At 48.8% G+C, this 27,413-nt stretch overlaps 2 protein-coding genes across 4 annotated transcripts in view; one reads left to right on the plus strand and one right to left on the minus strand.

Moving 5' to 3' along the window:
* LOC119395919 (NADP-dependent malic enzyme) overlaps positions 1-27,413 on the plus strand; it is a 187,867-nt gene that overhangs the window by 153,491 nt on the left and 6,963 nt on the right. For 2 of the 3 annotated variants that reach the window (XM_037662939.2, XM_037662942.2), the window contains exons 5-12: positions 231-392; positions 2,022-2,125; positions 4,385-4,494; positions 8,548-8,645; positions 9,247-9,360; positions 10,072-10,089; positions 21,875-21,992; positions 23,473-23,615. In XM_037662939.2, coding sequence (XP_037518867.1) covers positions 231-392; positions 2,022-2,125; positions 4,385-4,494; positions 8,548-8,645; positions 9,247-9,360; positions 10,072-10,089; positions 21,875-21,992; positions 23,473-23,615 — 867 coding nt within the window. The remainder of the gene's footprint in view (positions 1-230; positions 393-2,021; positions 2,126-4,384; positions 4,495-8,547; positions 8,646-9,246; positions 9,361-10,071; positions 10,090-21,874; positions 21,993-23,472; positions 23,616-27,413) is intronic. The other variant, XM_037662941.2, reaches the window with a different exon arrangement.
* The window catches only part of LOC119395922 (uncharacterized), a 145,833-nt gene that overhangs the window by 117,733 nt on the left and 687 nt on the right, over positions 1-27,413 (minus strand). The window lies entirely within an intron of this gene.

A 27,413-nucleotide genomic window follows, 5' to 3' on the forward strand; every position in this document is an offset into this window, starting at 1 on the left:
ACTCTCTTCATTGTGTTTGTTGAGAGCATTAGGAGACGGACGTTTACGTCATAGGAGAGGAGTAGCCGGCACCACACAGGAGTGCTAACCACCCCTTAAATACATTTATTATGAAAAACGCTATAGCGCTAATTTCCTTCTAGTGGTGATTGTTGTTGGATATATACTGTACACAGAGCAAGATGGTTCTTGTGTGGCAAGACGGTTTATGAATACATGCTGCCTCGTAGGCCATCGTGGTGACGGACGGCGAGCGCATCCTGGGCCTAGGCGACCTGGGCGCCAACGGCATGGGCATCCCCGTCGGAAAGCTCGCCCTGTACACGGCTCTGGCCGGCATACATCCCGAACGGACGCTGCCCGTCATGCTCGACCTCGGCACAAACAACGAGGTATACGTTGATTAAGCTGGAGATGCACTTTTCAGTCGTTAACCGTCGAACCTACTCCTCCTGTGTATATTAATTATGCGCGCAACAGTGATTATTGTTGGGCATGAGAACATATCCAACGCAAAAACATTCATATCGAAAGGACAAAGACGATGTACGGAGGGAGCAGGCTGACAACGGCCACCGAGAGAGGCGTACCTACGTTTTACGGGAAGCGGGAACAAAAGTTGAATATAGCAAGGACTCAAGGAGGTAAGTAAAGAGCAAGTAAATAAGTGATTGTATATGAACGCAACATTATTACATGTATAATAAAGCGATCCCGGGTCCCGTTTTGAGAAGAAAAGACCTTACGCTGCAGAATGTTTCGTAAGGGCAAATTTCGGGCTGTCCATGATTCAAGCCAGTTCTGAACAGCGAAGTTACTATTGCGCGTCGTGAATGAATGTGTCACACCTGCATCTCAGTGATTCATGCTTGGCAGCCGCAATGAATCGATGGCAGAAAGAGCAAGGCTCTACGAGTCTGAGTTTGCCGCATGTGCGTATAGACTAGCACCACCCTGTGGCACGTGAAAAGGAGGCGTATCTTGGAGGCGTATGACATCCGAGAATGAGCGTATCGTGGATTGCGCTGAGCAGGTCTTCACTATATGGAGGGCAGATGGAGACGGCTTTGTACGGAAAGCCCCGCCTCGAGCCGCCACAGTGGCACGTTGTATGATCCCCTTAATATATTCGCTGTGAACGTGCACTCCTAAACATGCTGTAGTGTGCTTCGGGTCCAAGTAGGGACGATTTAGGCCCTTAGCACTTGCAGGCATTCGCTGCAAAACTACTGACAGCTGGGCGAGTTAGTACTGATTCATTTTTCAAAAAAAAATTACACATCATCTCCCCCTACGGGCAACCATGGTGGGATGCGAAAGCATCGCGGGGGGTGCGCATCGAGTTTCCGTTTCTCTTATGTGACTTATGGGACGGTGGTTGTCGAGGCTTTTGAATTACCGCTTGCCGACGCTGACGTTTACGTTCGGCTTCCCGAGCCTTCCTCTCCTCCGCGGCGGTGGTGCTGCCGCTGCAACTAGCGCCGACGTTGTGCTTGGCGTTTCGCACACCGTTGCACAGAGATAGAATGACGGAAGCACAGCGAACGCGCGCTTTCGCAGCCTCGCAGCTTCGAGATTCGCTTGCCGGCGTTGCCGTTTACGTCCAAACGGGAGCGAGCGCGCGCCGCATTATGTACGAGCGCACAACTGTGGCGGAGAGAAACCGAAGAGGAGAAACGTAGCGGAGGCAGCGCTCACGCCACCTCCTCCACCCCACCTCCTCCTACCTCCTCGCGCTCATGCGAGGAGAGGGGAGAGTTGGCGCATGCGCAGTATGGGTGCGGATGCCGCAAAACGGACACTGCCCCCGAGCATAAGATGCTTTCGCATCTAAAAAAAAGATAGTTGCGCCGGGAATATTGAGGATGTAGGGATAGAAGTGACACTGCTCGTAGAGACACATTCAGACACGCATGCAGTGTTTGGTCTCGCCTTGTGTCTTTGTTCTCCGTAGCGCATTTTTTTGCTAAAATGTTGCCGTCATTCGTTTGCGGGTGACGCCGGTGGTGTTTGTATCGCAGATTCTGCTAGCCGACCCGTACTACATCGGTCTGCGTCAGAAGAGAATCCGCGGCGCCCAGTATGACGACTTCGTGGACGAGTTCATGCAGGCGGCCGTCAAGAGGTGCGTACGTAGTGTGCGTGCGCAGTGTGCATGCGCAGTGTGCATGTCATACGAAACGTCGTTTCTAAGCCCCGCTGTTCTTAAACGAACTACCCACGTGCTCTCTTTTATTACACTTCACCCACCTACGAGTTCGTGTCCGTCCGGGGCAAGACTCCGGGATGATCAATGATAATTGTAGTTAAACGATAAAAAGGCTACACCAACCGTGGATATTTAAAATAATGGTGGTCAGTGGGCTCAAAGAAATTTTGTTGAATAATTAAAAAATGCGGGTTATTTTTTACATTATAATTGTTGGCGTTTAACGTCCCAAAACCACGATATTATTATGAGGGACGCTGCAGTGGAGGGCTCTGGAAATTTCGACCACCTGGGGTTCTTTACGTGCACCTAAATCTACGTACACGGGCCTCAACCATTTTCGCCTTCATCGGTTATGTGGCCGCCGCTAGTTCTTACATTAAAGCGGGATGAAAAAAAAAAATACTCTGTTGTATAGCGCTATCCTTACTCAAAGAAGAAATTAGATTATCATAAAATTGCTCCATAAAGAGGAAACCTTTAGGTCTGGTGTTACTTCATTTTATTTGTACATACTGCAGCCCTGTAAGTGGGCAATTGCAGAAGTCGGATTGTACAATGCTAAACATAAAGAAAATAAAAATAAATAAACAACAGAACTCTTTACAACAGTAGGGATATCGAAGTTTACTTGTACAAAGTGGTTTTCAACAAGAGTGCTGTCAAAGTCATTTAACGGGAGTACACGAATGCAACCATGCAGGTGTAGAATTTCATAGTTTTGTAGTGAGAAGAAAGAAACTATAGCTAAAGATACATGTACGGGCAAAAATAAAGCAAAAAAAAAACACGCCACTTCAAGTTCGCAGAAGTGGCGTGTTATGGAATGCTTGTTTAACATTACCACAGCGGTAGCTAACGTAAAACAGGTTCCGGAACTGGTTGGTGATGCATATTTTTCTTATCTATGAAAGTCAACTATTTTCTGAGAAGGGCACAGAAAGACGCGACATGACAGTTTAGAAAAATTACCCCTGGTTTACTTTCGTAAGGCAGAAGAATTAATGGTTGTTGCAAAGGAGCCCTTATCTGCGGGGTGATAGCGTGGCTCAGAGACTACAGCATAACACTGTATAACATTCGTAAGTTTGTTTCCTGTTTTTACCTGTCGTTTTCTTTTTCGAAATTAAATGCGACGTAGCGTTTTTTTTTTCTTTTCTAAGGTGCATTTGGTCGTCTTGTTCACTGTCCCGTGTTTCGCGCTGTTTCTCGTATCGTTTTCTTTTATGTTTTTGCATTTTGCTCCTGGAGACGCTCTGCCTCGTAACGCACAGTAATGGCGTGCGCACTCAGCCGCCGCCATTCTGCCCTGCTAAAAGGAGCGGAACGCGTTGTGAAAATGGACGTTATACCGTCCGCTTCCTGTGCACACTACGGAAGAGAAGCCGCTCCTTATTGTGCTTACCACCGTGCAAGGAATGTAATCCATTGTAAAGAAAAGAACAAAGGACACAACGGTGTGTTAAAATGTAACTAACGAACGACAGTAAGATAAATGCGGATATTGTGCGTCTGAAATCAGAACTTGTAGGTGATGTTCCGCAGAAGCCTGTGGTATGGAGCTGTACGTCAAAAAAAATTATTTCATTTGCAATTAGCAAATTGATCCGTGGCCCGTTGGCCCATATCTTTAGTATTGGTAGGGTGGACAGATGCCGTAAAGGGCGCCGACGAGCGTGCAAAGCTATGAGCGTTCACGCCAGGCGATGCGGAGATACAGCGCATTGCACCGATTGACGATCGCGCTTGAAAACATGATTAGGACGAGCAGGGAGGCCTGCGTGTCTGGCGCTTTATAATGCTGGGCACACAGGCGTGCGCAGGGTTCCCCTTCAGGGGGGTTGGGGGGCGAAGGTTCGTCGCAGCGCTCCCCCTCCCTTCCAATTATGTCATTGTCTGACTCACATTGCGCCTCCCCCCGAGTTGCAGCGCCCCCGCCCCTCCCTATTATGTCAACGTGTGGGGCCGACTTTGCGCCCTCACCCCTCTTAGGTCAAAGGCCTCCCCCCCCCCCCTGCCGAGCCTGTGCGCACGCCTTTGATTGGGCACGCATTTACAGCACGCTGTGACTCTCTTACAACCCACTCGTCTAATTGTTTCTTGCAATCCCGGTTGGTTTCTATAAATGGCGCTTTTCGTTTTACTTTGGCTCATGATTTGTTCTGCCTATTGCAGATTCGGAAAGAACTGCCTGATCCAGTTCGAAGACTTCGGCAACCGAAACGCCTTCAAGCTGCTCGCCAAGTACAAGAACAGCTACTGCACCTTCAACGACGACATTCAGGGTGAGAACGCGGACGGGATATTGAATATTCTGGGCGTGCGAAAGAAGCTCTGCGCGTTTTTAAGTGCGAATGCACTTTATAAGCGACCCTGAATCCGCCGTCATCCGCGCTCCTCCTCCTCTCCCCTAGCAACGGCGCGAGGAGCGGAGAGGAGCGTCTGTAGCAACGGCGCAGCGACGTCACGCCCCACGTGACTGCGCGCGCTCCGCCCTCCGCTCCGTGGCTGCGCGCGCCCCGCGCATTGCCTGTGGTGATGAAGGCCGGCGGCGAGACGCCGAACGAAAGCGTGCGAAGCGAGCCGAGCACCCCGAAGCCGATCTGGCGCGGGGACGCGCGATGCGTGAGCGAGCGCGGGCCCTCGAATTCGATCGGCCGGACGCGCGCTTGAAGCGAGACTTCCTGGACCGCAGCTTCGGATATAGCTGCGCGGTGTGCGATCGACTGTGGTTCGACAACAACCTGAGCCCCATCTCGGGCGTGCGCAACGCCGCCAACAAGTTGAACGCGTTGCGGGTTCTTTGGAACGAGTTCGGAAGACAGATCATCATCATCAGTAAAAGTGCTTTGCACTTAAAAACGGCCAGACCTCCGTGGGTCGGCTGGCGCGTGCTCTCTCGCTGCCGTCTCCTTCGCTCGGCTCTGCAGTTTAGTCGCGCGCGCCCCCTCATAGCATCACCCCGTGCTTCGCACTTCCTCATACTCCCCTTCGGGGAAATGCGGGGTTTTTTTTGCGAGAAAACGTGTTTTGCACAACATTGATTGAGACTCATTCTTTCGTTCATATGGATGAAATTTCACTAGCTTGTAACTGTTGTTTCACTAGCTGCCCGACTAATCATAAGATACGGCTCAATATATATGAGGGACTACAACGTCAGGTGAAATGTATGATTACATCGATGAAGCGAGTTCACTAAGAAGCCTAGGCATCCATTTGCTCTAAAAATCACAGCATATCCACGGAGTGAATGATGATGAGTGGGCGAAGCTGCGGAGGTTCATCGGTAAACCGTGAATCTTCCGTGAATTCTGCCCAGTACATCATCACCGACGTGAGATCGGGCGCGTTTATACTAAAGGTTCGATGAGTTATGACGACTTGCAGCTCACTTTAATTTTACATGTACGCTGTGAATTTTCATTTTTTAGAAAACCATTGCTTTAGAAAACATCTGGCGTCTTTCGTTAAGCAGCTGGCGTCTTTTCGTTTTGCTTTAGAAACATCTGGCGTTCTTCCGTTTTGCTTTTACAAAACATCTGGCGTCTTTCGTTGGTTTATTTCATCAATCAACAGCTTTTTGAACAAAATTTTTATTGTTTAATCACGCACAGGAGAAATCTCATCAGGCACTACCTTGGAGGTAAAGAATGGCTGCTAATGGGAATGAGAGACAGAAGAAGTCGGCTTTTAGCTACCGCTGCGAATTTTTTATTGTTCAACAACGCACAGGAAAAATCTCCCACCGGCACCACCTTGGAGGTCAAAGCGTAAGACTGGTTACGCACTACGACTACGACTACGAGGGACGAACGGGTGCCGCCTTAAGGAGCTTCGCCCCTAAAAACAAATTACACTGAAGCAGTAACATCGGTGCTTCGTGCGAAAAGAGACGGTAGGCACGTGACAGTCCATTGCGCGATGATAAATAAGGAGCAAGAGATGTTTCAAAATCTTCCACGATCTTACACAAGGCACCACGATAGCATACTGAGAAAAGTCAAAGAAAGCGAGTTCGCTCAAGGTCAACCAAACGGCGAAACGCATTAACGCAACAAATTCGCCGTACGAAAGCCGGCAGAAACCATCAAGCGCATTGTCAAAATCGGCGTTCCTGTGTTGCTCGAGCATGTTTTCCGAGTCATCCTCGGGCCGTGGGGCAACTCCTTATCCGTTGTTATGCGACTGTTTGCGCCATAGAGTTTCCTAAAATTAACTAGACGGGACTCTGGCGCTGCGATCGTTCAGCCACCACGGGAATGATGGGTATTACACGGATTTGCCTATAGTCTTCGTGCTTGCGGGCCTCGAACGCACTTTCGGCTTTGTTTATTGTTGTGTTTTTTTTTTTCGGATAAAAGAATGGACCGTTGTCAACTTCGTGACCAGATTTGAATTGGTGAGCCTAAAAGGGTTAATGTAGTGAAGTGGCTTTTGCTGAACTTCGTTTTGCACAAAGCGGATGCAGGCGACGCGTAGCCAAACGGAGCCGAAAGAACGAAGTTTAGACAAATCCGTTTACTACCCATCATTCCCATTCTGGCTGAAGCGCCATGCGTTGCAGCTCCCATAGACACTAGCGCCAGAGTTCCCTCTAGTAAGTATTGTAGGAAACTCTATGGTTTGCGCCAACCGCTCACGTTGCCTCCCCTCCTGTGCATTCGCGCCTCTCTCCACTCACTGCTGTCTACACTGCAGTGGCAATAACTGTGCACGTATACCTCAGTGCCGTTATTATTTACTACAGCAGCGGTGACCAAGTGGTTAAGCGTCTGCGTCCGATGCGGTAGGTACTGGGTTCGTTTCCCAGTGCCGCCGGGCACCCACCGGTTTTTCTAGTGGCGAGACAGGTACCACGGCCTGGCGCTCCGGTGTTGTGGCATCTCACTTCCCGAGAATGTGGCCGCCCCTTTCCGCTCTCTCCTCTCGACCCCCTCTTCCCCCTCACCCAACGACGCCGAGCCATGTTTCCAAGGGACATGGATTAGAGCTGTGCACGGGCCGTATTTCCGAGCCCGAGCCCGGCCCGGGCCCGCTGACTTTTTCGAAGGCCCGCCCGAGCCCGACGGCAAAGGGCTGCGAGCCCGCCCGGCCCGGCCCGACGTACGAAAACACAATCCCGGGCCCGGCCCGGCTTTTTGAACGACATTTGAACGAGGAGGTAATGCATTTCTATATGGAGCGATTTTTTCACAGAATGGAGGCAATTTTTTTATTGTCCTTTTTACCGGGCTTGGCTGGCAGAGGAAAAACGGAAAGCGAGACAGCCGGCGAGTCACATCCACTCTTCTTGCGTGCTGCCAGAGTTCGCGTAGAGTAGTTACGAGTAAAGGCCAAACACCATATGCGCCAAAATGCACGCGACAGCGACAAGCGACGAAACGGGCCGTTCGCGCGATGTATCGCGTGGTCGAAATCGCGCGATCGCTCGGTTTTTTTACATATGGAAACCATCGCTCATAACCCGGAAGTCACAAAACACCCGAACCGGATGTACATCAGCGACGTACTAAGCACATCAGCTGTACACCAACAAGTAACGTAATACTTATGCACGTGCATATAAAAAATACTGCGAGACAACGGTAAACGTTTTACGTACCAACATGCAACAAATATTTTATTTGCATTGCATACCTGCGACAGCGCGGCACTTTTGCTATACAAGTAGACGGCCTCATGCCAGCTACAATGGAGTTCGCTCGCCAAAGCCGTCACGTGTATGGTGTATGCCCATGCAAGCGTCAGCTTGCACGAAGGCGATCTACGTCGGGTCGCTCGTCGCTATCGCGTGCATTTTCACTCATATGGGATTTTGCCTTAAATCTAACGCGAACAGTCAGGTGGCGCCGTCACTAGCTCAGGTGGTGTTAATTCTCTGTTCGTAGGAGTGCAACAGAGGCAGTGCTTTACCTGCTCCCCTTTTATTTAAAGCGGCGAATGGAAAGGAAAAACGGTAATGGGCGGTCGCGGAAAAGGCGCTGTATGCGTGCTGGAAAACAATTCCCGCTCATTCTCTATATTTCGGGCTTGAGTCGGGCTTTGCGCCGGGCCCGAGCCCGGCCCGATAAAACTCCAAGTAGCCCGAGCCCGGCCCGGGCCCGAGGTGAATATACGTCGGCCCGCCCGAGCCCGGCCCGCGGGCCGGGTCGGGCTCGGTCTTTCGGGCTACCCGGAGCCCGTGCACACCTCTAATATGGATTGCATAAATAAGCGTCTTTGTTCACCTCAAACCGCCACTACCACTCTTCAAACGTCGTGTACCACCCACGAAAAAAACACGGTGACAAGGATAGCAGTCGCTTTTAACGCTGCATATTTTGTGCGCGTCGCAGGCACCGCGTCGGTGGCTGTGGCCGGTCTCCTCGCCAGCATGCGCATCACCAAGACACCGCTGTCCTCCAACAAGTTCCTCTTCATGGGAGCCGGAGAGGTGAGAACGGCCGCTGCTTGGCGCTTTCAATTCACGCGCGAGTCACTTTCGTGCACCACGAGCATTGTGTGTGCCTTCTCGTTGCGGCATACGGGGGCGTCGCGGTAATGGTTGGTTCGTTGTTATACCGTGGTCTTTACTTTTCTTGTTTCAAATTTGCGAGCGATTTTCATACAACATGCCCTGATTGGAGCCAGGAAAGCGACGGTTGCCGGACGCGTAGCTCTCCGAAACTACACGTCGTGACCTGTGGCTACAGCAGCTTTGGCTTGTGATGAAGCTTTAGCTCTAACACCACCTTCCCACTGACCTCCCACCCCCCTTCCAATCTCCCCAGCCCCCATCTCCCTGAAGATTTACAATGAAATGCAGGAAATAAAAAATTGTTGGAACAGATTTGCGACTGTCACCTACGAACGATGCTGAACGTTTTAGTCCACAAGGGCGGCGAAAGAAAGTACGCACTGTACAGAATTCCAATGTGTCCAGACTGTCACTGTATAATTTGGGGAACGTTCGTCTAATCGAAAACGAGAAACAAGGTTGCGTCTTTATGCATTCGTCGTTTCGTCTCTCGTGTCTTAATGGGGCATACCCACAGGCTTCCCTGGGCATCGCCGAGCTGCTCGTCATGGCCATGGTCAAAGAGGGCGCCACCGAGGCGGATGCCAGAAACAGCATCTGGATGCTCGACTCCAGAGGACTCATTGTCAAGGTGGGAGTTCGTTTTGTCTTTTAGTAATCAATTCTTGTTCCTGCCCTCACCTTCACGCATGTTTGTGTTTCTTTTAACATCTCTATGAAGGGCACCTAACTGGGTTGACTTGTACACCGTTAAGACGAGAACAGACATCGCTAGACACGGGACGGCGATAGAACAACAGGCAGGGCTCTTGCGTTCTCACGCTGTCCCGTGTCTAGCACTGTTTGTTCCCGTCTTAGTAACATGTCTGTGTTCTCTGAAGGCACTTCACTAACTGTGCTAACAATGCTCAGAATCACAGGGCCGAAGGAAAACGCCCTTGCTCGAGCACATTCGCTCTTAAAGAGCCGCTGTACTTCTTTATGATAACCTTACGCGGTCAAGAAGCCTCCATTACATCTGCATTCAGTGGAGTAACGAATGTATAACCCTAGCAAGTTATTTTCATATGTGCACACAGGTTTCGTCTTAAGTTTCGTCTTTAGTTTCGTCCTAAGAAGCGCATTAAAACTGTACTAGTAAAACCTTAGTTGGTATGGATCAGGCTGGATATACATTATACCGTCTCTGAACCTTGAACATGCATTCAAGCAACTTGTGATTTCTCACCGTTGGAGACAGCGTCGCGCAGCGAACTCTAAGTGTGGTTTTTTGACGCAGCGCACGTTAACTTCTTTACGATATTTGCACGAATGATCTTTTTTGTTTCTTTTTTTTGTACAGAACAATCCGCCGATCAAGGTAAGGTAAAACTCGGATGTTTGATTGAATATTAAACTTATGCTTGTGGTTCAGTATAAGAGCACGATTGGTTCTGACAGCTTTCGCCGGGTAATCAGTGAGACGAATGTGGCTATAGGCGAATGCACTATGCAAATAGCAAAACACTAAACGGGGCTAGTTGGTGCACGTTCATGTTGAAATGTGCTTAGTATAACAGTTTACTGAAGGACTGAAGAACGGCGAAGAAAGAACAACAAAGGGGACCTACGTAGCGCAGAATAAGTGGACGTATACCTTCGCCACGTACAGCCGCCATCACGCTTAACAGGAACGCTTCGCAGCGTGGCCAGAAACGGTTTCATTGACGCCAGCGCCGCGTAGCTTTGCGTTCTGTTGCCGAGATGTTACCGATGCATGCCGACATACTATCTAAGCGTATCGAGGTATTATCTCGGTAACAGCCCGTCCAGCGCTTCGCGGCTGGCATCAGTCAAAACAGTCCAGGCCACGCTGCGGAGCATTCGTGTTAGGGCCCGCTCACGCTAGAGGCAAGCCTGCCGCAACGGCGCGGTGCCGCAGAACGTCCGCCGTTGCCGCACGCGCGACAGCTGTCCTACTTGCACGGCAAGCTACGCCGGCAAGCCTCTGAAAAACATGGCCGCACTGCTAAAAGCGGTTGTCGTCCACCTCGAATCTATCAAGTGGCCGCCGTGCGCTCTGTAGCGTGTAAGCTCCGAACTGATGGCTCCATTTGCTTTAGATTCATGTCCTTAAGCTTCGACATCAATGTATTCGTACCGATTCGGTCCCGTTTTGTAGAGCCGTAGTCAAATAATCGTAGCTGTAGGCTTAGCGAGTCGAGATGGGCGCTTCCGAATGCTCGGAGGACATGGATTACGCGTTTGTTAGTTGTTTCTAGTCCTCCATAGCTGGCGCCACTTGACCTGGCGCCAGCTTGGGGACATTTTATTTGGTTTTACGCGACGCTTTCTTTAATGCCGGACAGACTAAAACGCTTTACTGACTGCTGAAACCATGCCTGGCAACGACACGGACGACATACGCACTTCTAGCGTGAAAAACGCGGAGCAGAAAGCAAGCAGCTCGAAGCGTCCCGCGACAGACGCACACGACGCGGAAAGCCGAAAGCAGCCGACGCGGCGCGCCGTAGTCATGGCAACCGCTCCTCCGTCGATGATTGGCCACGTCGCTCTGCGGCAGACGGAGGACGGCGAGAAAATGGGTCTCGGACCTATCCGCAATGGATGGATGGATGCTATGAGCGTCCCCTTTATAACGGGGCGGTGACATGTCTGCCACCAGGCTCGAAGGATAAAAAAAAAAAATCCTTGTTTCATGTTGTCCTAATGCCTTATCTACATTGATTAAATCTATGTTATTATAACAAAAAATATAAATTCACAGTCCATCTCTCTGCCTCTTAAGGCAGAATAACCTTTTTTCCCCCAATTATTTATTTTTGTACTTTATCTCTACTTTTCTGCCACCAATACTCTAACCGTCCTCTTACTTATTTCTATCGCGGGCGTGTTCAGCTTTCCATTGTTGTCCCTAAAACCCAAGGCTTCATGTAGACTCGTGCCCACACGTATACCTGGGTGAATATCGCCACATTCAATCAGTACATGTTCCATCGTTTCCTTAGTTCCCCCGCAGCATGTACATAGTTCTTCTTCGTTACTGAATCTCGCTTTATAACTACGCGTTCTCAGGCAGCCCGACCTTGCTTCAAACAGTAAAGCGCTTCCCCTTGAATTATCATAAAACCTTTCCCTCCTTATTTCGTTTTTTTCCTTTTCGGTAGTTACTCAGAACCGGCTTCTTTTCCATCGCTGTCATCCAATAAGTCTTCTCCGCCTCTCTGACCTTCCGCTTAATGCTCCTTGTTGTCATATCGCCCGCACTGCCAGCCGTATATTTACTGGTGAGCCTCCTAGTTCTTTTCTCCACTGCGTGTCAACGCTTTTCCTATACAAATACCTGAAAACCTTCTCTGCCCATCTACTCTTCTTCATTTTCCTCAGCCTCTCTTCGAAATCTCATTTGCTCTGCGCTTCCCTCACTTCAAAGCCTGTCCATCCCATATCACCCTTCACCGCCTCATTTGTCGTCTCCCGTGAGCGCCCAAGGCGAGGCGGCCCACCGTCCTTTGATTTACATCCATTCCTGATTGCACCTCTGACTTCATGCACACCACTGAGTTCCCAAATGTAAGCCCCGGAACCATCACACCCTTCCACAGCCCTCGAAGCACCTCGTACCTATTGTATCCCCATAAAGCTCTGTGCTTCATAATTGCAGCATTCCTCTTTCCCTTTGCTACCGATGCTTTCTCTTGTACCTCCATATATCTATCCCCCTCATTTACCCATACTCCGAGGTACTTGTACTCGCTTACCCTCGGTATTTTTGGCCTTGTATTAAGACCGTATGGTCTCCGTGATCATTGAATATCATCAATCCACATTTTGTTGCACTAAATCCTAGTCCTAGAGCCTCACACTCCCTTCCGCATATATCTGCCAGTCGCTGTATATCATCTTGACTGTCCGCAAATAAGACAATATCATCAGCATAAAATAGACCTGGAAGCTTCTGCTCAACCATCGCTCCGACCTGTTTGTGTGACAAATTAAATCCAATGTTGCTACCTTCTAGCGCTTTTTCCATCCTCGCCATGTACAGCATGAATAACAGCGGGCACAAAGGGCATCCCTGTCTCAGCCCCTTGCTAATTTCAACGCTGTCCTTGCTACTTATTCGTTCCCATTCTATACAAACTGTATTTTCTCGGTATGTTTCTCTCAAAAGCTGTACACATGTCGTCACCTATGCCCACTTCCTTCAATATATCCCACAAAATTTCCTGATTAACGTTGTCATACGCCCCGGTGATATCTAGATAAGCTACGTATAAGGGCCTGTTTTCTATTTTAGATATTTCTATACACTGGGTAAGAACAAACAGATTATCGTCTAACCGCCTGTCGATTCGAAATCCATTCTGAAGTTCTCCCAAAATATCATTTTGTTCTACCCACGCTTCTATTTTTAATTTTACTGCCTGCATCGCCACCTGTATAGCACCGATGTAATTGTTAGCGGTCTATACGAGCGAATGTTATCCTTTTCTCCCTTGCCTTTATAGATTAAGTTCATTCTACTTTTTCGCCAACTGTCTGGTATTTCCCTCTCCTGTAAGCACTTTCTACGGCTTTCAGCAGTGCTTCTTTAGTGTTATGTCCGAGTTCGTTAATGAGGCTGACGGGAACCCCATCTAAGCCCGGAGTAGTGCGCTTAGGAATTTTTCCTTCGGCCTTCTTCCAATTGAAATTCTCTAGTACTATACATCTTCGTCGGTTGCTCTCCTTTGCGTACTTTTACTCACCGGGGGAATCCCTGGGGGACCTTTTAAACGAATCGGCTGTTATCTTTCGAATGTAACCTAGCGCTTCATATCCTTCGAATTTATTTCCTCCTTCATCTACCATATGTTGTTGCATTGTGACAGACTTCCTACCCAGCGCTTTAGGTGGCTCCAAAATATCCTAGGCGCGGCCTTCTTCTTTTCGCGAATCTCTGTCATCCAGCGTTCACTTTCACCTTTAATTTTTGCCTCGACTAATTTCTGCACAATGGATTTTTGGCTCTAAATATATTTCCCATATTTGGTTAACTTCGTCCTGTGGCCGCTTCTCCTTTTTGCCTGTCTGTGCTCCCGTGATGCCTGACGTCGCATCTCGATCGCTTCCCGATTTCTTTGTTCCACCAACTTTTTGGCTTTTTCTTTCCTTTCCAACAATTAGTTTTCTCTCTATTTCCATTTCTTTCGTGATTACATGTAGCAGCTCACTATACTTCCAGTCTTTGCCTGGTGGTTCGTCTACTTTTTCCTCGACTCTTGCGGCTATATTGTTATTTGTTTGTCATTTAGATACGAGCTGCCAAACTTTGATTCTATGTTCTTATTTTCAGTTTTATATCCCATTTGTAATATTATGCGTTTATGATCACTACCCAAGCTGTTAATGGCCTTCTTCGTCTATTCTCATGTCTCTAAGTTTGTCATATATTCCTTCTGTCATGAGACAGTAATCAATGCTCGATTGCCTGTTTCCGACTTCCCACGTGATCTGCCCCTCACACTTAGGCCCCACGTTACCTATCTCAAGACTATGTTGCTCGCAGAGATCTAGCAATAACTTGCCATTGGTGTCTGAATATCCGTCAAGGTCATGAATGTGAGCGTTCATGTCCCCTAGAAGGATTATTTCGGCATCATGACCAAATTCTTTAATATCGGTGCTTATGCATTTCACTATCTCCAGATTCTTTTCTCTGCAGTTATTCCCCGTCCACAAGTAAGCTACACCTAGCCACGTTTTCTTTCCACCTACTGTGCCCGAAACCCACATGTGCTCTGAACACGTTTGTTTCACTCTATCCAATTTTGTTCTGCTATGAATTAGCATTCCAACACCCCCACCTCTCCTTTCTGAGGTGATCCTGTTACATCCTTCCCAAATATAATTGTCAATATGTGGTGGCTCTTCCAAGTCTCTAAGGTGTGTTTCTGTAACCGCATAAACACCTATCTGTTCCTTGTTTAACTGTCTCTCAATCTCTAACCATTTTGCCTTTTTTCTGCCACCCTGCATGTTAATGTAACTAATTGCAACACGCGCCTTCTCCCTTCTTTTACCTTTTCTCTGTTTTTTCGCTATACTACCTGTCAAAGAGTCCCCCTGGTTGTTTTCCTCATTACAAGCTACCTTGGGCACCGAAGGGCCCGCGTGCCCCCCAAAAAAGCTACTGCGCGTCCTGCAAGACGCCAACCCACCTCATGGCCAAGCCTCCTATCGAAGTGTATTCCGTCTCTTCGAAAACCACCCCACCTGTGCACCTCTCTGTTTATTTCCACTACCTCGATGCCTTTCTCTCGACTAATTCGCCATATCTCTTTGTTTGCGACGACAACCGCTCTTTGCAGGTTGCCGTCACGCACCGGTACCTCCGGTATTGTGCATACCACTATCTGCACCTGAGGGGAAATGGCGCGCATGTCATCGACCCCTTTCGCCAATGTGGTCGCTAGTTCGGCTGATTCTTTACTCAAGACGTCGTTTAGACCTCCCGCGATTATCACGAGGTTACGTCCATTAGACTTAGTTGCGAGTTCTGCGCTAGTTTGTCTCATCACTGATCCCAGCCTATGTCCCGGGAACTTCCCTATTAAAACTCGTTTGTCGCCTCTCACCCTTTCCTCGATTGCTTCTGCGCATGTAGCTAAATTCGAGTCCCCGGCGATTATCACGTGATCCGACTTTTCTGCTGGACTCTCCCGCACCTGGCCACTGCCCCCGTTACTAGCGCGTGCTACTGCTGTTGTTTTGTCCCCTCCCGTTCCCAAGACTACTTCGCGGAAAGTGGGTCCTGTGACCCTTGCACCTGTCTTTTCCAAACCTGTTTCCCCCTTCGCGCCTACCACTGTCGGGGTCGATGCCCCATTGTTGCCGCTGTCGCTTGCTACCTTTGCTGGCATGGCTACCTTTGCTAATCCCTCCTCGGCTGACTTAAGCCTTTCCGCCATAGCCATCGTTTTTTCCCGCTCTGTCGCTACCGCTTTCTCCAGCTCGGAGATTCTCACCATGAGCTGGATGGATGGATGGATGGATGCTATGAGCGTCCCCTTTATAACGGGGCGGTGACATGTCTGCCACCATGCTCGAAGAAAAAGGAAAAACTTCCTTGTTTCATGCTGGCCTAATACCTTGTCTACATTGATTAAATCTATCTTATTATACCAAAAATATTTATAAATTCACGGTCTATCTCTCTGCCTCTTAAGGAAGAATGACCTTATTCCCCCCCCCCCCCCCATTATTTATTTTTGTACTTTATCTCTACTCTTCTGCCACCAATACTCTAACCGTCTCTTACTTATTTCTATCGCGGACGTGTTCAGCTTTCCATTGTTGTCCCTAAAACCCAAGGCTTCCTGTAGACTCGTGCCCACACGTATACCTGGGTGAATATCGCTCATTCATAGACTATCGCGCCGCCAAGCGGAATTCAGGAGCGTCCTCTCGAGGAGGGTTAGTAGACGACAAAATGGCAGCACTACGCAGTCGCTCCCTTGTTCGGCTGTGCTAACCTCAGTGTTAACGCGTTGGCACGGAAGGAACACTACGACTTGGCATGTTCCCTGCATCAGTGAACAAACCGGGCCCTCCGTGACCCGAGAAATCTGATTGGTTCTTGCGATGCGCGAAGTTTTCGTGAAAATACGTGGCGACTCGCGCTTTCAGTGCTAGCCCACAGCGTACGCATACTATATCAGCTTCGCGAGGCTTTCTGTAGCCACGTAGGTTAGTTAAATGTTATTGTCTGACATATTCACTTGAAGCTCACCCTGTTTTACTTGCATATAGCATTGGTCAGTGTTTCTTGTAGTGCATGAATCCCATAACACTGTACGCGGGAGGTCGCGCCGGCTCGCGATGTTCTCTTGTAAAACTGAGCGATCTCAAGTTGTCGATACATTAAAATATGCCTCTATCCTTTGTCAGCAAAGCGCTGTTACCAATCGTGCGAGCGACGTTTCAATCATTCGAGGACGCGTCTGCTCCACGCCTTTCGTGGAGCGAACGCTTTCCACGCCGTCCTTCGCCAGTGTTTCATAGGTTTCATAGCCAGCGCTGCGCCGCTTGTTTTTGTACGTTTGTTGATAGGTGGCAGCACACTGCAAGCGATTTGCTCGTTGACCGATCTGAGAGCGAAATGTTCTCCGCGCCCAGACGTCTCTGTAATTGTAAACGTGGTGACGCGGAGTGGTCGAAGTTGTTCGGCGGAGGAAATTCTTCAGATTGCTTTCAGCAGTGATGTTGAAAGAAACCATCTTGACGATGAGGATTTTTCACTGGACGTAGAAGACTGTGAAAGCACCGAGAGTGACAGCGACGGTGAACGATCAGCTGCTGACTCACGAGGAGCGAGTTGCACTTCACGTCCCCCCGTGCGTTAATGTTCTTTCACGCTCGTAAGTCAGTTTGATTGTATTTAATGTATAATATCCTTGAGCGAGATAAAAATAAAAGCATAGTTCCTCTTGTGCATTGCATGTATCAATTATTGTGGGTATTATGGAGCGCCGCATGCCGCCAACACGCTCGAGCTCGACCAGAGAAGCGAAATGGTTAGAGCGTTGGAACGTGCAGTCACAGCCACAATCCACGCCTCTCGGCTAACTTCGTCGACGTTGCGAAAAGGATACGTGTGCATTCTTTTCGACATTCGTGTTTCGATCGTGCTGATCGAGCCTGCAACATGCGAGTGAAGTGAATTGCACACGGCTAGAGTCTCAGCATGGCTGTGACACAAGCGCTACTGAATGGGAAGTTAAATGCTTGTGTTCCGTTGAAGACGTAACTCCGCGTTCCCGAGTGCACAAGTAATGACGACGGCGTATTATGTTTGCAAACCATCACCACGTTAAACGTGCGGTCCCGTGCAGCAGCGATGGCGCTACTCGCTGGCGGCCTCCTACTGCGGCAAATCCGTAAGGCAGGCTCGGTACAACGTATCTATAAACGTTGGCTCGGTACGTACTACCTCGGAGTGCCGTTCTGCTCATACGTCAATTTTAGTTCATGCAGTTTTACGTAGCACGCACAGGATTTCGCAAAGCATCGTTATGCACGGTAACAGAGCTGAAATATAACCTTTCACACCGCAGCAAATAATTAGGTGGCGAGTACTTAGCACTTTCCATGGTTTGGGAAAGTAGTTTAGTCACATATCCCATTCAGCACAGCTCATGACTTCATCCGGTGAAAGTGGCACGGGGCCGTACGTCCGCACGTACTATCTGTATATGCTAACAAACGGGTTTACCCTCCTCCTGGCGCCATCTTGAAAAGCACGGCGCGCCACCTATAGTTCGTGGGCATTGCGAATTCTGCGGACGGCAAAGAACGGCAGACGTGCGCGAACGAAATCGCTTGCGCACGGCAGCCTGAGAACGTCAAACGGCAAACGGCGAGCTGCCGTGCCGCTAGCGTGAGCGGGCCCTTAAGCGTGTTGACGGCTGTACAATCGCAACGGAAAAAGATTGGCACAAGTGACCGGTGGCCGGAGTGGCCAGATTGCGACACGAGGCGCTGTTTTTCCCGAGCACGCCGATATCGAGAGTGCCAAGCACATTCCATTTTCCAAAGCAGGGGTGGCCGGCGGAGAGCACTCCAACAACCAGCTTTCTCGGAACAACTGCGATACAAATACGGTTGCTCGCAACTCGAGCGAAAAAAAAAAAAAAGAAATCCTGTGCATAGCCACATCTGTCGATAAGCAATGAACAAGCGTTTCTTTAAGATATGGGCTTTCGGACGGGCCAGCAGCAAGATGGGCTGCTTTCCGCCGGTCTGCCGGCCACCCCTGCTTTGGAAAATGGAACGTTCTTCGCAATCTCGCTGTCGGCGTGCTCGCGAACAACAGCGCTGCGTGTCGCAATTTTGCGGCTGCGGCCACCGTTCACTCGTGCTAATCTTTTTCCGTTGCGACTGTGCGCGCGCTTGCTATATCTTCGACGTTCTTTAGTCCTTCAGTAAACAAACTTTTATGCTATGCACATTTCAACTTGCACAATGCAATGCACGAAGCACTCGCATGAAAGCTATGAAACAGGAAGCATCGATAGTATACGTTGACTACAGCAACAGGTTGGAGCGATCCGTTGTCGTCCAACCCGTTACTGCCTTTACAAACCACGTTAAAGCTATCATAATGCCACGTGCGTCTCTTATTATCACTTTCCCTGTATTCGGTTTTCGTCCACAAAGACTATCAGCAACGCTCAGCGCAAACCGCGCCTCATTGTTCGAGAAGCTTCCTGATTACTGTAGATCGTTTTGTAAGATTGCGCGCTAGACGCGAACACTCGAGCTTATTCTGGAGTTTGCGCGGCAACCAGCAATAACGCAGGAATATTCGACGGCACATGTATAAATACCGACGCGCTTCACCGCTTGTCAGTTTTTTTCGACGGCCGACGCCCAGTTCGCCGCTATCAGTGTACAGCGTGTATTGCTGTAGTTTGAGTTTTCATTTCCCGGCCACAAGGTCGGCCAAATAAAGAGTTTCATCTTGACCACGCCAGCTGTTGTCTTCGTCGACGTCACGACCCCGTGACAATAAGATCACCGGAAGATAACGGCTACCTGCCGGCCATACATTGGAAATGGATTCAGTGTGATCCGAAGAGCTAAGTTGCAATATTTTGGTAGTCTCCTTAAGTACGCCTTTGTACGGAGTTTATAAGAAATCCATTTGTTCTGATGCAAATAGAACATAGTTTTTGTCACCCTGATAGTGCGCAATTTGTGGGTTTTTGCGTCGAAATTGTGGAATTGGTACGTGGCAGCACAGATTGCTGGAGCTTATCTCTGTAGCGCGTTTTAAAATGGCAGCAGTAAGCCGACCACGTGTAGAATATTTAGGGTGTCCCATCTAATGTTAGCCAACCTCTTGTTTTCTTTACTTTTAATTATATGTTGTAATTAGTCGAATAATTAGTACTAAAAGTTCTCTAGGTAGCGGAAGAGTGCAGATGGCCGAATACCGCACGCCGTAGTAAAAAAAAAAAGATCTTTAAGCTTACCTAACATCAGGTGGCGTACCCCATAGATAGCGCACGGGAAACTGCGGGCTCGTAGGCGTTTTCACGCTCGAGTTCACACAAATAACTCAGCATGCTGGGCGCTAGTTTGTTTTGGTATTCTGTGAAGTGGTTGTTGCAGAAAAGGCAGCCTTTTCGACTTTCTAAAACTTGTCGTAAACTTCTAAAGCGTGTAGTTAAATTCGCACTTACGGTGCACACTGCGGTTATGCCACTGCAGAGTACCGGATAAAGGTGGAGCTGCGGGAGCTGTATGTCTGCATGATTTGATTTTGTCCTGCCACTATGTTATTCTTTTTTTTTCTTACCACGGTGAAGATGGGAAAGCACAGCGGGTGAAAAACAGTGTACAGAAATCATCGACAGTGGTTGTCAATGCATGCGAATAGTCGAGCGCTTATTCGTTACAGTGAGGATATCTTGGTTTTCGTTGTTTCATTGGGTATTGCGTATTGAACGGAGCCTTCAACCAGCACGTGTGTGGATATGTCATAAGCGGCTGTGCAGAATAAGCCGATTTGTCATTTCTGTGTTGTTATCTTAAAGGGGCCCTGCAACACCTTTCTTAGTTATATTGGAATAGTCTCATTATTGACGTATGACTCTTCACGAGTCATATGCCGCAAAAATTTTTCGAATCCGTCAAGTCTAAGTGGTGTTACCAAATTATAGAGATCACGTTCCGCAGCTTTCTCTCTCAACTCAACGCAGCGAGCGCGCGGAAAGCTGCGCGCGGCGTGAGGGGAGGGAGGGAGGGCGGAGGTGCGAGGAGGCGACGTGAGCGCCGGCGGCATTTTTTTCATTTTTTTCTCTCTGGCGTCTCGGCGCAACCACGTGGTCTGTGCCGCCACTTCCGGTCGGCTTGCGTCGTTCTCGTCGAGCGGAGTCGATCGCGCTGTGTATCGCGCGTGCTTGAAAACTGCGCGTCGGTTTGGTAATGTTGGGTGTGCACCTCGAACGCCGTAGTGTTTTCATCGCTCTGCCAACCATGGAAGCAAACGTGCGCGCTCGTTTGGAACGAATGACAGCTGAGATCGGTTTCGGCCCATACTCCCGATACACCGCCTCGTAAGACGGCACTGGCAGACGACCCCGAAGCGCCGCCATTACCGGACGCCAGCATTGTTATCGGAGACACGCTGCGCCCGTGGCTCGGTCGGTCGTGAGAACGTGCCGGCGATGCAGTTCTCAGCTGACGAGGCAACACTCGAACGGCTGCCACTCTCACCGGCAACCGGCGATGGTCAAAAGCACAGAAATATTCACGTTTTCGGCACTGCGCATGGCGAAGAAAACAGATCCACGCAACTACGAGCAGACGAGCTGTCGGTGAGACCGGAAGTGCTAATATTAATGTTTGTTCGGTGTTTTTAACGCGATAACATAATATAAACGTACATATTACCTACTTATTGAACTCAAAATTAACAACGAAAGTAATAATGAGGGTGTTATCGTGATTATAACATCAGCCAATGGTGGAACTGCCGACAATCGCGTCATATTTTGCGGACTAATACATCATTTGTCGAGAGAAGAGGGAGCGATTTTCAGCTGACTTTGAGAATTTATTGTAAATTCCAGGCCGTGCGCATCGCTATAATATTTGGCTCGCGTGTTCTCGGGAGCCTCGACTACCGATCGGCAGCGCTTTTTGAGCATGCTCGAAAAGTGTTGCAGGGCCCCTTTAAGGGGACGCGACCATTTCCATACACTTCTGCATGCGGCCGGGAAAGATATATATATATATATATATATATATATATATATATATATATATATATATATATATATATATATATATATATATATATATATATATATATATATATATATATATATATATATATCATTCATAAGTCAATAATATGTAATAAGAAGTGCAGGCGCACGTACAAGAACAAATACGTACGTTTATTCCACACTTAAAAAGGGGACCCCTCTATCTCAAGACCAGTGTCCCGTCTAAACGTCGAATACGTGTCTTTTTCACTGCCACTCGCATGCAACCATACGCCAACGGCTTTAGCATGCGCGTAAGTGAACGCGGTTGTACACCTATGATGAGCTTTACGTTGAAAATGTGCCACTGTTTGTCGCGGTGTGCAGGACCGGGCCCCGAACGGCGACAGCACGCAGTCTCACAAGGAGAAGTTCGCCAAGGACGCCAAGCAGATGAACAACCTCCTCGAGATCGTCAAGTTCGTCAAGCCCACCGTTCTCATCGGTAAGGCTCAATTCGTGGCTGCTTTCGCTAATGCGACAGCAACGAATCGCGTATGCCTGCAACATCGCCGTGTCGTGTATGTGTCTACCATCACCGGTATGCATTTTTTTTTGTGAACGAGCGCGCCATTCTTTCGTTGCTTGTCGCAGGGCAAATCGTGGAAGTCTTTGGCGCAATACAATTTCTTCAGACAAATCAGAAGCCGGCTTGCATATTTATACGAGAGCGCAAGGTATTTGGGTGGGGCTGCCATTAATGGGGAGAAGGATGCAAAGGCTGCTAGGTCAACCAGGTGCGTGCCCGGTTTGCTATCCTCCCTTACAAAAATAGATTTAGACAGTATATAGATTGTCTAGAAATGGGTTTAGACAGTCTATACACTGTCTAAATCTATTTTTGTAAGGGTTATGCAAGAAGAAAGGGATGAATGGATGAAAATAAAGAAATGAGAGGGAAATGAGAAGGCGATCTCAGTAAGAAACACCTGCCGCTCTCCATTACGCCTACTATAGATCAGTGCCAGTTCATTACAAGGACAGCAGCAATGCCCTCATCACTTCGCAAGTGTGTGGTTTATAGGGCCATGATCCGAGTAGCTTTTTTTTTCACCAGAAAATGATATATTAGTTCGTTTAACGCAGTCCGAAAAGCATCGCATTCGACGTTAAAACTATACCGCAAGGGCACAACGCATGTTTCATCGTCTCTTCGTAGCTGTAAAGGCCACAGATGGGAGCATCTGACTCTACAAGTCAGATGCTCCCATCTGTGGCTTTCCTTATGACTCACACAGTTCGTCACGGCGGCCTCTCCTCCCCCACCCCCACTCTGGAGAGGGCACGAAGCATACGCACACGATAGCTAAGGAAATCAGTTCCAGCCTTGAAGAAGACGAGTCCACTTGTCGAAACGTCGGCTCGAGCACCCACCCCCTGTTTACGGATTTTTTCATTACAAGGAGGAGATAATATGCGTTTGTGAAAGCCGCCCCTTACGAAGAAGAGGCGGCACAGCATAGGTTGCATCGTAGCTAGGGGAGGTGTAATGAAATTCGCATAACCATCTAGAGATCGAGTGTATAGAGGCGACAGTACGAGACACTTGCGTTGTACCACGATATGTCGCGCCTTAGTGGGAAACAAGCACAATAAGATGCTCCACGCGTAGTACAGTCTTCTGCAGCGTCATAGTCGACGTCACTTCCGTATTGGTTCACAGTCTGTTCGCAATCCTATACGTAGAGACATGGCATTACAGCTAAATGCGAGAGGGGCTAGATTTTCGCCTCAGTACATGGTAACCCCTGCTACGAAGTTTACCGTAGCACTTTTGACACCGCCATATTCTAATATGAGCACGCTTTGTCTTCAGGCACAGCGGTAGTGATTACAGTTGCGTGGGATCAGCGCCGAGGGCAGAGCACGTCATTAACGAGAACTCCGCGAGTGACGGTGAATCATGCCCCCTTTTCCCGTCACAGGTGCGTCGGCGCAGAGTAACGCGTTCAACAAGGAGATCTTGGAGTGCATGTGCGCCAACGCCGAGCGACCCGTGGTGTTCGCCCTGAGCAACCCGACGCACAAGGCCGAGTGTACCGCCGAGGCTGCGTACACATACACCGACGTGAGTATACTTATATGAACGTTACGTGAAGTATATTGGCCCTTCCGTGCCTTCCCATTCAAAAGTGTCCTTTCTAGGTGAACGTATACGTCTATCAGACAGAATTAACACTCTGCGAAGCATACGAGCTGCCCGTCTCGGTCCCACCTCTGTGACCTTGGGACGTCGAAGCCCATAAACGAACACGCATCTGCTATATAGCCTTACATGTCATTCAACTTAATTCAAAAGGAAAGTATACTGAACGTTATAGAAAGTCAATAGAAACTCGGCACATTTCTTAATGTCGGATTTCGTAAGGAGAAACTCGCATTGTATTCGTGAAGTGGCTTGTTTGCGCATATTCGTTGACTCGGTGACATAGTAACGCTGTGAAAGTTCATTCAAGTTGGCCGTTTCTCAATTTCGTGTGTTTCTTTTCTTGATTTGTGCGGTTGAGGCTTCCGCAATCATGTAATGTGAATTCACTGTTGTGAGGAAGCCATAGCTCTGTACCAGAATTGGCACTGTGGTTTCGGAACACCTATGCCATGGGAACTGAAAATTGAAATCGTCGTTGAAAAGAGGGAGCCACGGAGTTCACGCTCGAAGTTTTGCAGCCTGGTGCGTGGTTAAACGGTGGCAGAGTGTTGCCCCTTGTCATTATCGACGTGAAACCTGGACTCTCTCGGTTGTTCAATAGCTACAGCGATTCACACCCAATATACGGCCATTGTCAGTAAGATTCGCAGCTGTTGAACGTTGTTTTACGTGGGACAAATTTCACGCAGCGAGTGCGACACAGCAATTTTCGTAGCAACGCTACATCGACATCCGTGACTGTAGGCTCCCCTTACCTTTGTGAGTTGCAACAATAGCCTCGTTAGTCGCACAGTTGCGAAGTCGATCGCAGCAACCGGGACGAGTTTTTGCTGGGCGTCCGCAAACGCCGTCGAATTAGGAGGTTTTCTATACCGTCGTCTATTTTACGACGTGTAGTGGCATGCGTCAACGCGGTTGCAGACAAAGCAATTGTGAAAATCCAGCTCTGTCTACACGGTTGAGTCTTTACAAGACAACAAAGTGTGGTACTTACTTTATTTTAATGTACATAACAAAATGCAAGCACTTTACATGCTTCTGTGGTGCATTATTGCATCAGAACAGGCATGAATACTTCACTGCTGGGGGAAGCCTTCTGCTTCACTACAGTGCACGTGAAAAGTGTCAACAAAAATCGCTCTGCTATGCAAACGGCTGCAGTGCTGTTATGCGCGTGAAGTTATACGCTGTTATACGCTACGGCCATTATACGCGTGAAATGTCGCACCAGCGTGGTGGGTCTGCAGATAAGCCAAGCAAAAATTGGGGGACCCTTAAGCTTTGCCTTTAAGAGTTGAACGCGATAGCGAAATCCGGCCCCTAGGGCGCACTTCAACCACTAAGTGCATACTCATTAATGTGTATTGTTACACACACACGCACACAGACACACACACGCGCTCGTGCTATGTATCTATAGTTATGGTAGAGGTTTTCGATCTAAAGCACTTCCCTGTGCAAGAGTCGAGACATATTTCTCACAATGCCTCAGATATGGCAGCACATTATCTAGCGTTTGCTGGTTGCTTGATCAACACCTCCTCTAGGAGGGGTTGGCTTGATATATTTTCCGCTAGATGGACATAGTTGTCCATTTTTGGAGCTGTTTGATAGTTTGTGTGCGTTTTTAGCGGCAATGCCGGCACTATCCCGGCTTTTTTCGAAGCATGGCGTCGCACAAAAAACGTAGTTTGACGGCCTCGCCAATGCGCCTACAAATCGTCGAATGGGCTCATTTTCGTCGTGACACCTGCCGAACAAAATGCGTTAAGGAGACTCCTTCCACTACGTGTCATTTATGCCGTGTTTTTTCCCGAAGCAGTTGCAAGTAACAACGTGGCTTTGTGTTAGGTCACCTGCTTGCCACGCAAACGGCGCGGGTTCGACCCTCAATGGGACGGAACATTTTTATTGTTTGTTTTATTTGCACCTTTCTCAATTTTTCGGTCACGGACGATTTTTCGCTCACGAGCTACGTAGCGACGCCGACACCGACGGCGGCATTTCTGCGAAACGAGCTCTCTAACGCTATCGCGTTAAAGGGACACTAAAGGCAAACATTAAGTCGACGTTGATTGTTGAAATAGCGGTCTAGAAAACTTGTAATGCTACTTTTATGCCAAGAAAGTGCTTATTTTGAAATGAAATCACGTTTTAGTGGCCCGCATCGCGTTAGCGCACTTCCAATCACCCGCCTGAAATCAGACTTTCATACGTCACTGCTGCCGTGCCCAACGTTGCCCGCCTTTACTGCGCGGCCGCAGACACTAGTAGCAGCAGAGCGAAAGTAGCGGGACCCACAGCAGCAACAACGGCCATCGAAGCTTGCCGCCATCGCCGCAATGGATGTGGACGGATAACTTGACAACGAGACATTGGCTCGCGACGTTGGGCTCCAATTCAGCGACTTGAGCCCCGATGAGCGCGGTATGCTGCTGAGGGCTCGTAGTGCCGGCGTCGTTGCATGGGGCATTTTGTCGAACTTTCTGTCAGAGCGACTTTCACGAGCGCGCAAAACACACGCCGCAGTACACGATCCCGAAACTACCACTGAGACGCGACCGCGTGAGCGAAGCAGGGCGCTGGGCGAAGCGCAGTTCGGAGAAAACGGAACCTTTGAACCACGCGCGCCGTTCCCCATGGCAACGCCACAGAGGTTTTTTAAAAGACGATAGTCTTTCTTGGGGAACTTAAACGCAGAAATTTTGGTCTGTCTTTCTGTTTGTCGGCACGTCACTGACGTCACTCGATTCAGCCACTCGGCCAAAGTTGAACCACTTGCCCAAGGGCCAGCCACCTTGAACGGATGACTAGGTTCATACTTGTGTACATTGTTGATCAAAAAGCAAACATTACGCATATCTGAGGCGCAACATCACTAGGTAAGTATTAGGTGCTGTGTTACTTTAATAGAAAATACATAGATACGTAATTCTAGAGACCCTAGTTTCTTAAGCTGCGCTGAAAATGCGACTGCGCTGAAACTTGTCTTCCTCCGTGCCCTCTGCACGAGCTCATTGTTGTGTTTCGGCTTCCGTTCCGTATTGCACTGTATGAATGCCATGGGGCGCCGCTCTGGCATTCCTGTTTTACCGAGGCGACGTGTAAATAAAAGAGTGTGTGGAGAGTACTCGTTGAGTGCGGACGTTTCTTCTGCTCTGGCGCTTCGCGCCAAACAGGGTGTTCGGGCTGGCTGGCGTCCCCGCCGGTCGCGTTGGTCACCGCCGGTCTTCGCCTGCTGCTGCGCCGGGACTACCAGCCCGCAAAACAGCACTCATGTTTCCCGACGTATTGCCAGATGGTGTCCATATCTCACGCAGCGCCTCTTCTATCGTCTTTAGACGACATTTGCAGCGAAGCACGCAGATACGCGGCCAATTTTTTTCCATGAATCAAACGGAAACGAACAAACGGCATTTTATTACGTCTTTTGATGCACGGAAGGTTCTTTTTTTGTTGCTGCTAGTTTGGTTACTAGTGATTTATTGTAGGCAGACTCTCATGCGTCATCGGGATCACTTCGAAAATGTCCCACTCGTGGCGCACATCGTGTGATACATTTAGCTTAATTTCTCGGTAAGCAGGGCACTGCTGTTGATAATATTGCCGTTTTAGACGTTGTCATACATTGAGCTTTCACTCTGACATGAATTGTTATTTGCCTTTAATGTCCCTTTAATATGCGTTTACGTAGTACGTACGCAAGCACTTCTCGTA

Source organism: Rhipicephalus sanguineus, chromosome 6 (assembly GCF_013339695.2).
Source record: "Rhipicephalus sanguineus isolate Rsan-2018 chromosome 6, BIME_Rsan_1.4, whole genome shotgun sequence".
In the NCBI taxonomy this organism is placed as follows: domain Eukaryota; kingdom Metazoa; phylum Arthropoda; class Arachnida; order Ixodida; family Ixodidae; genus Rhipicephalus; species Rhipicephalus sanguineus.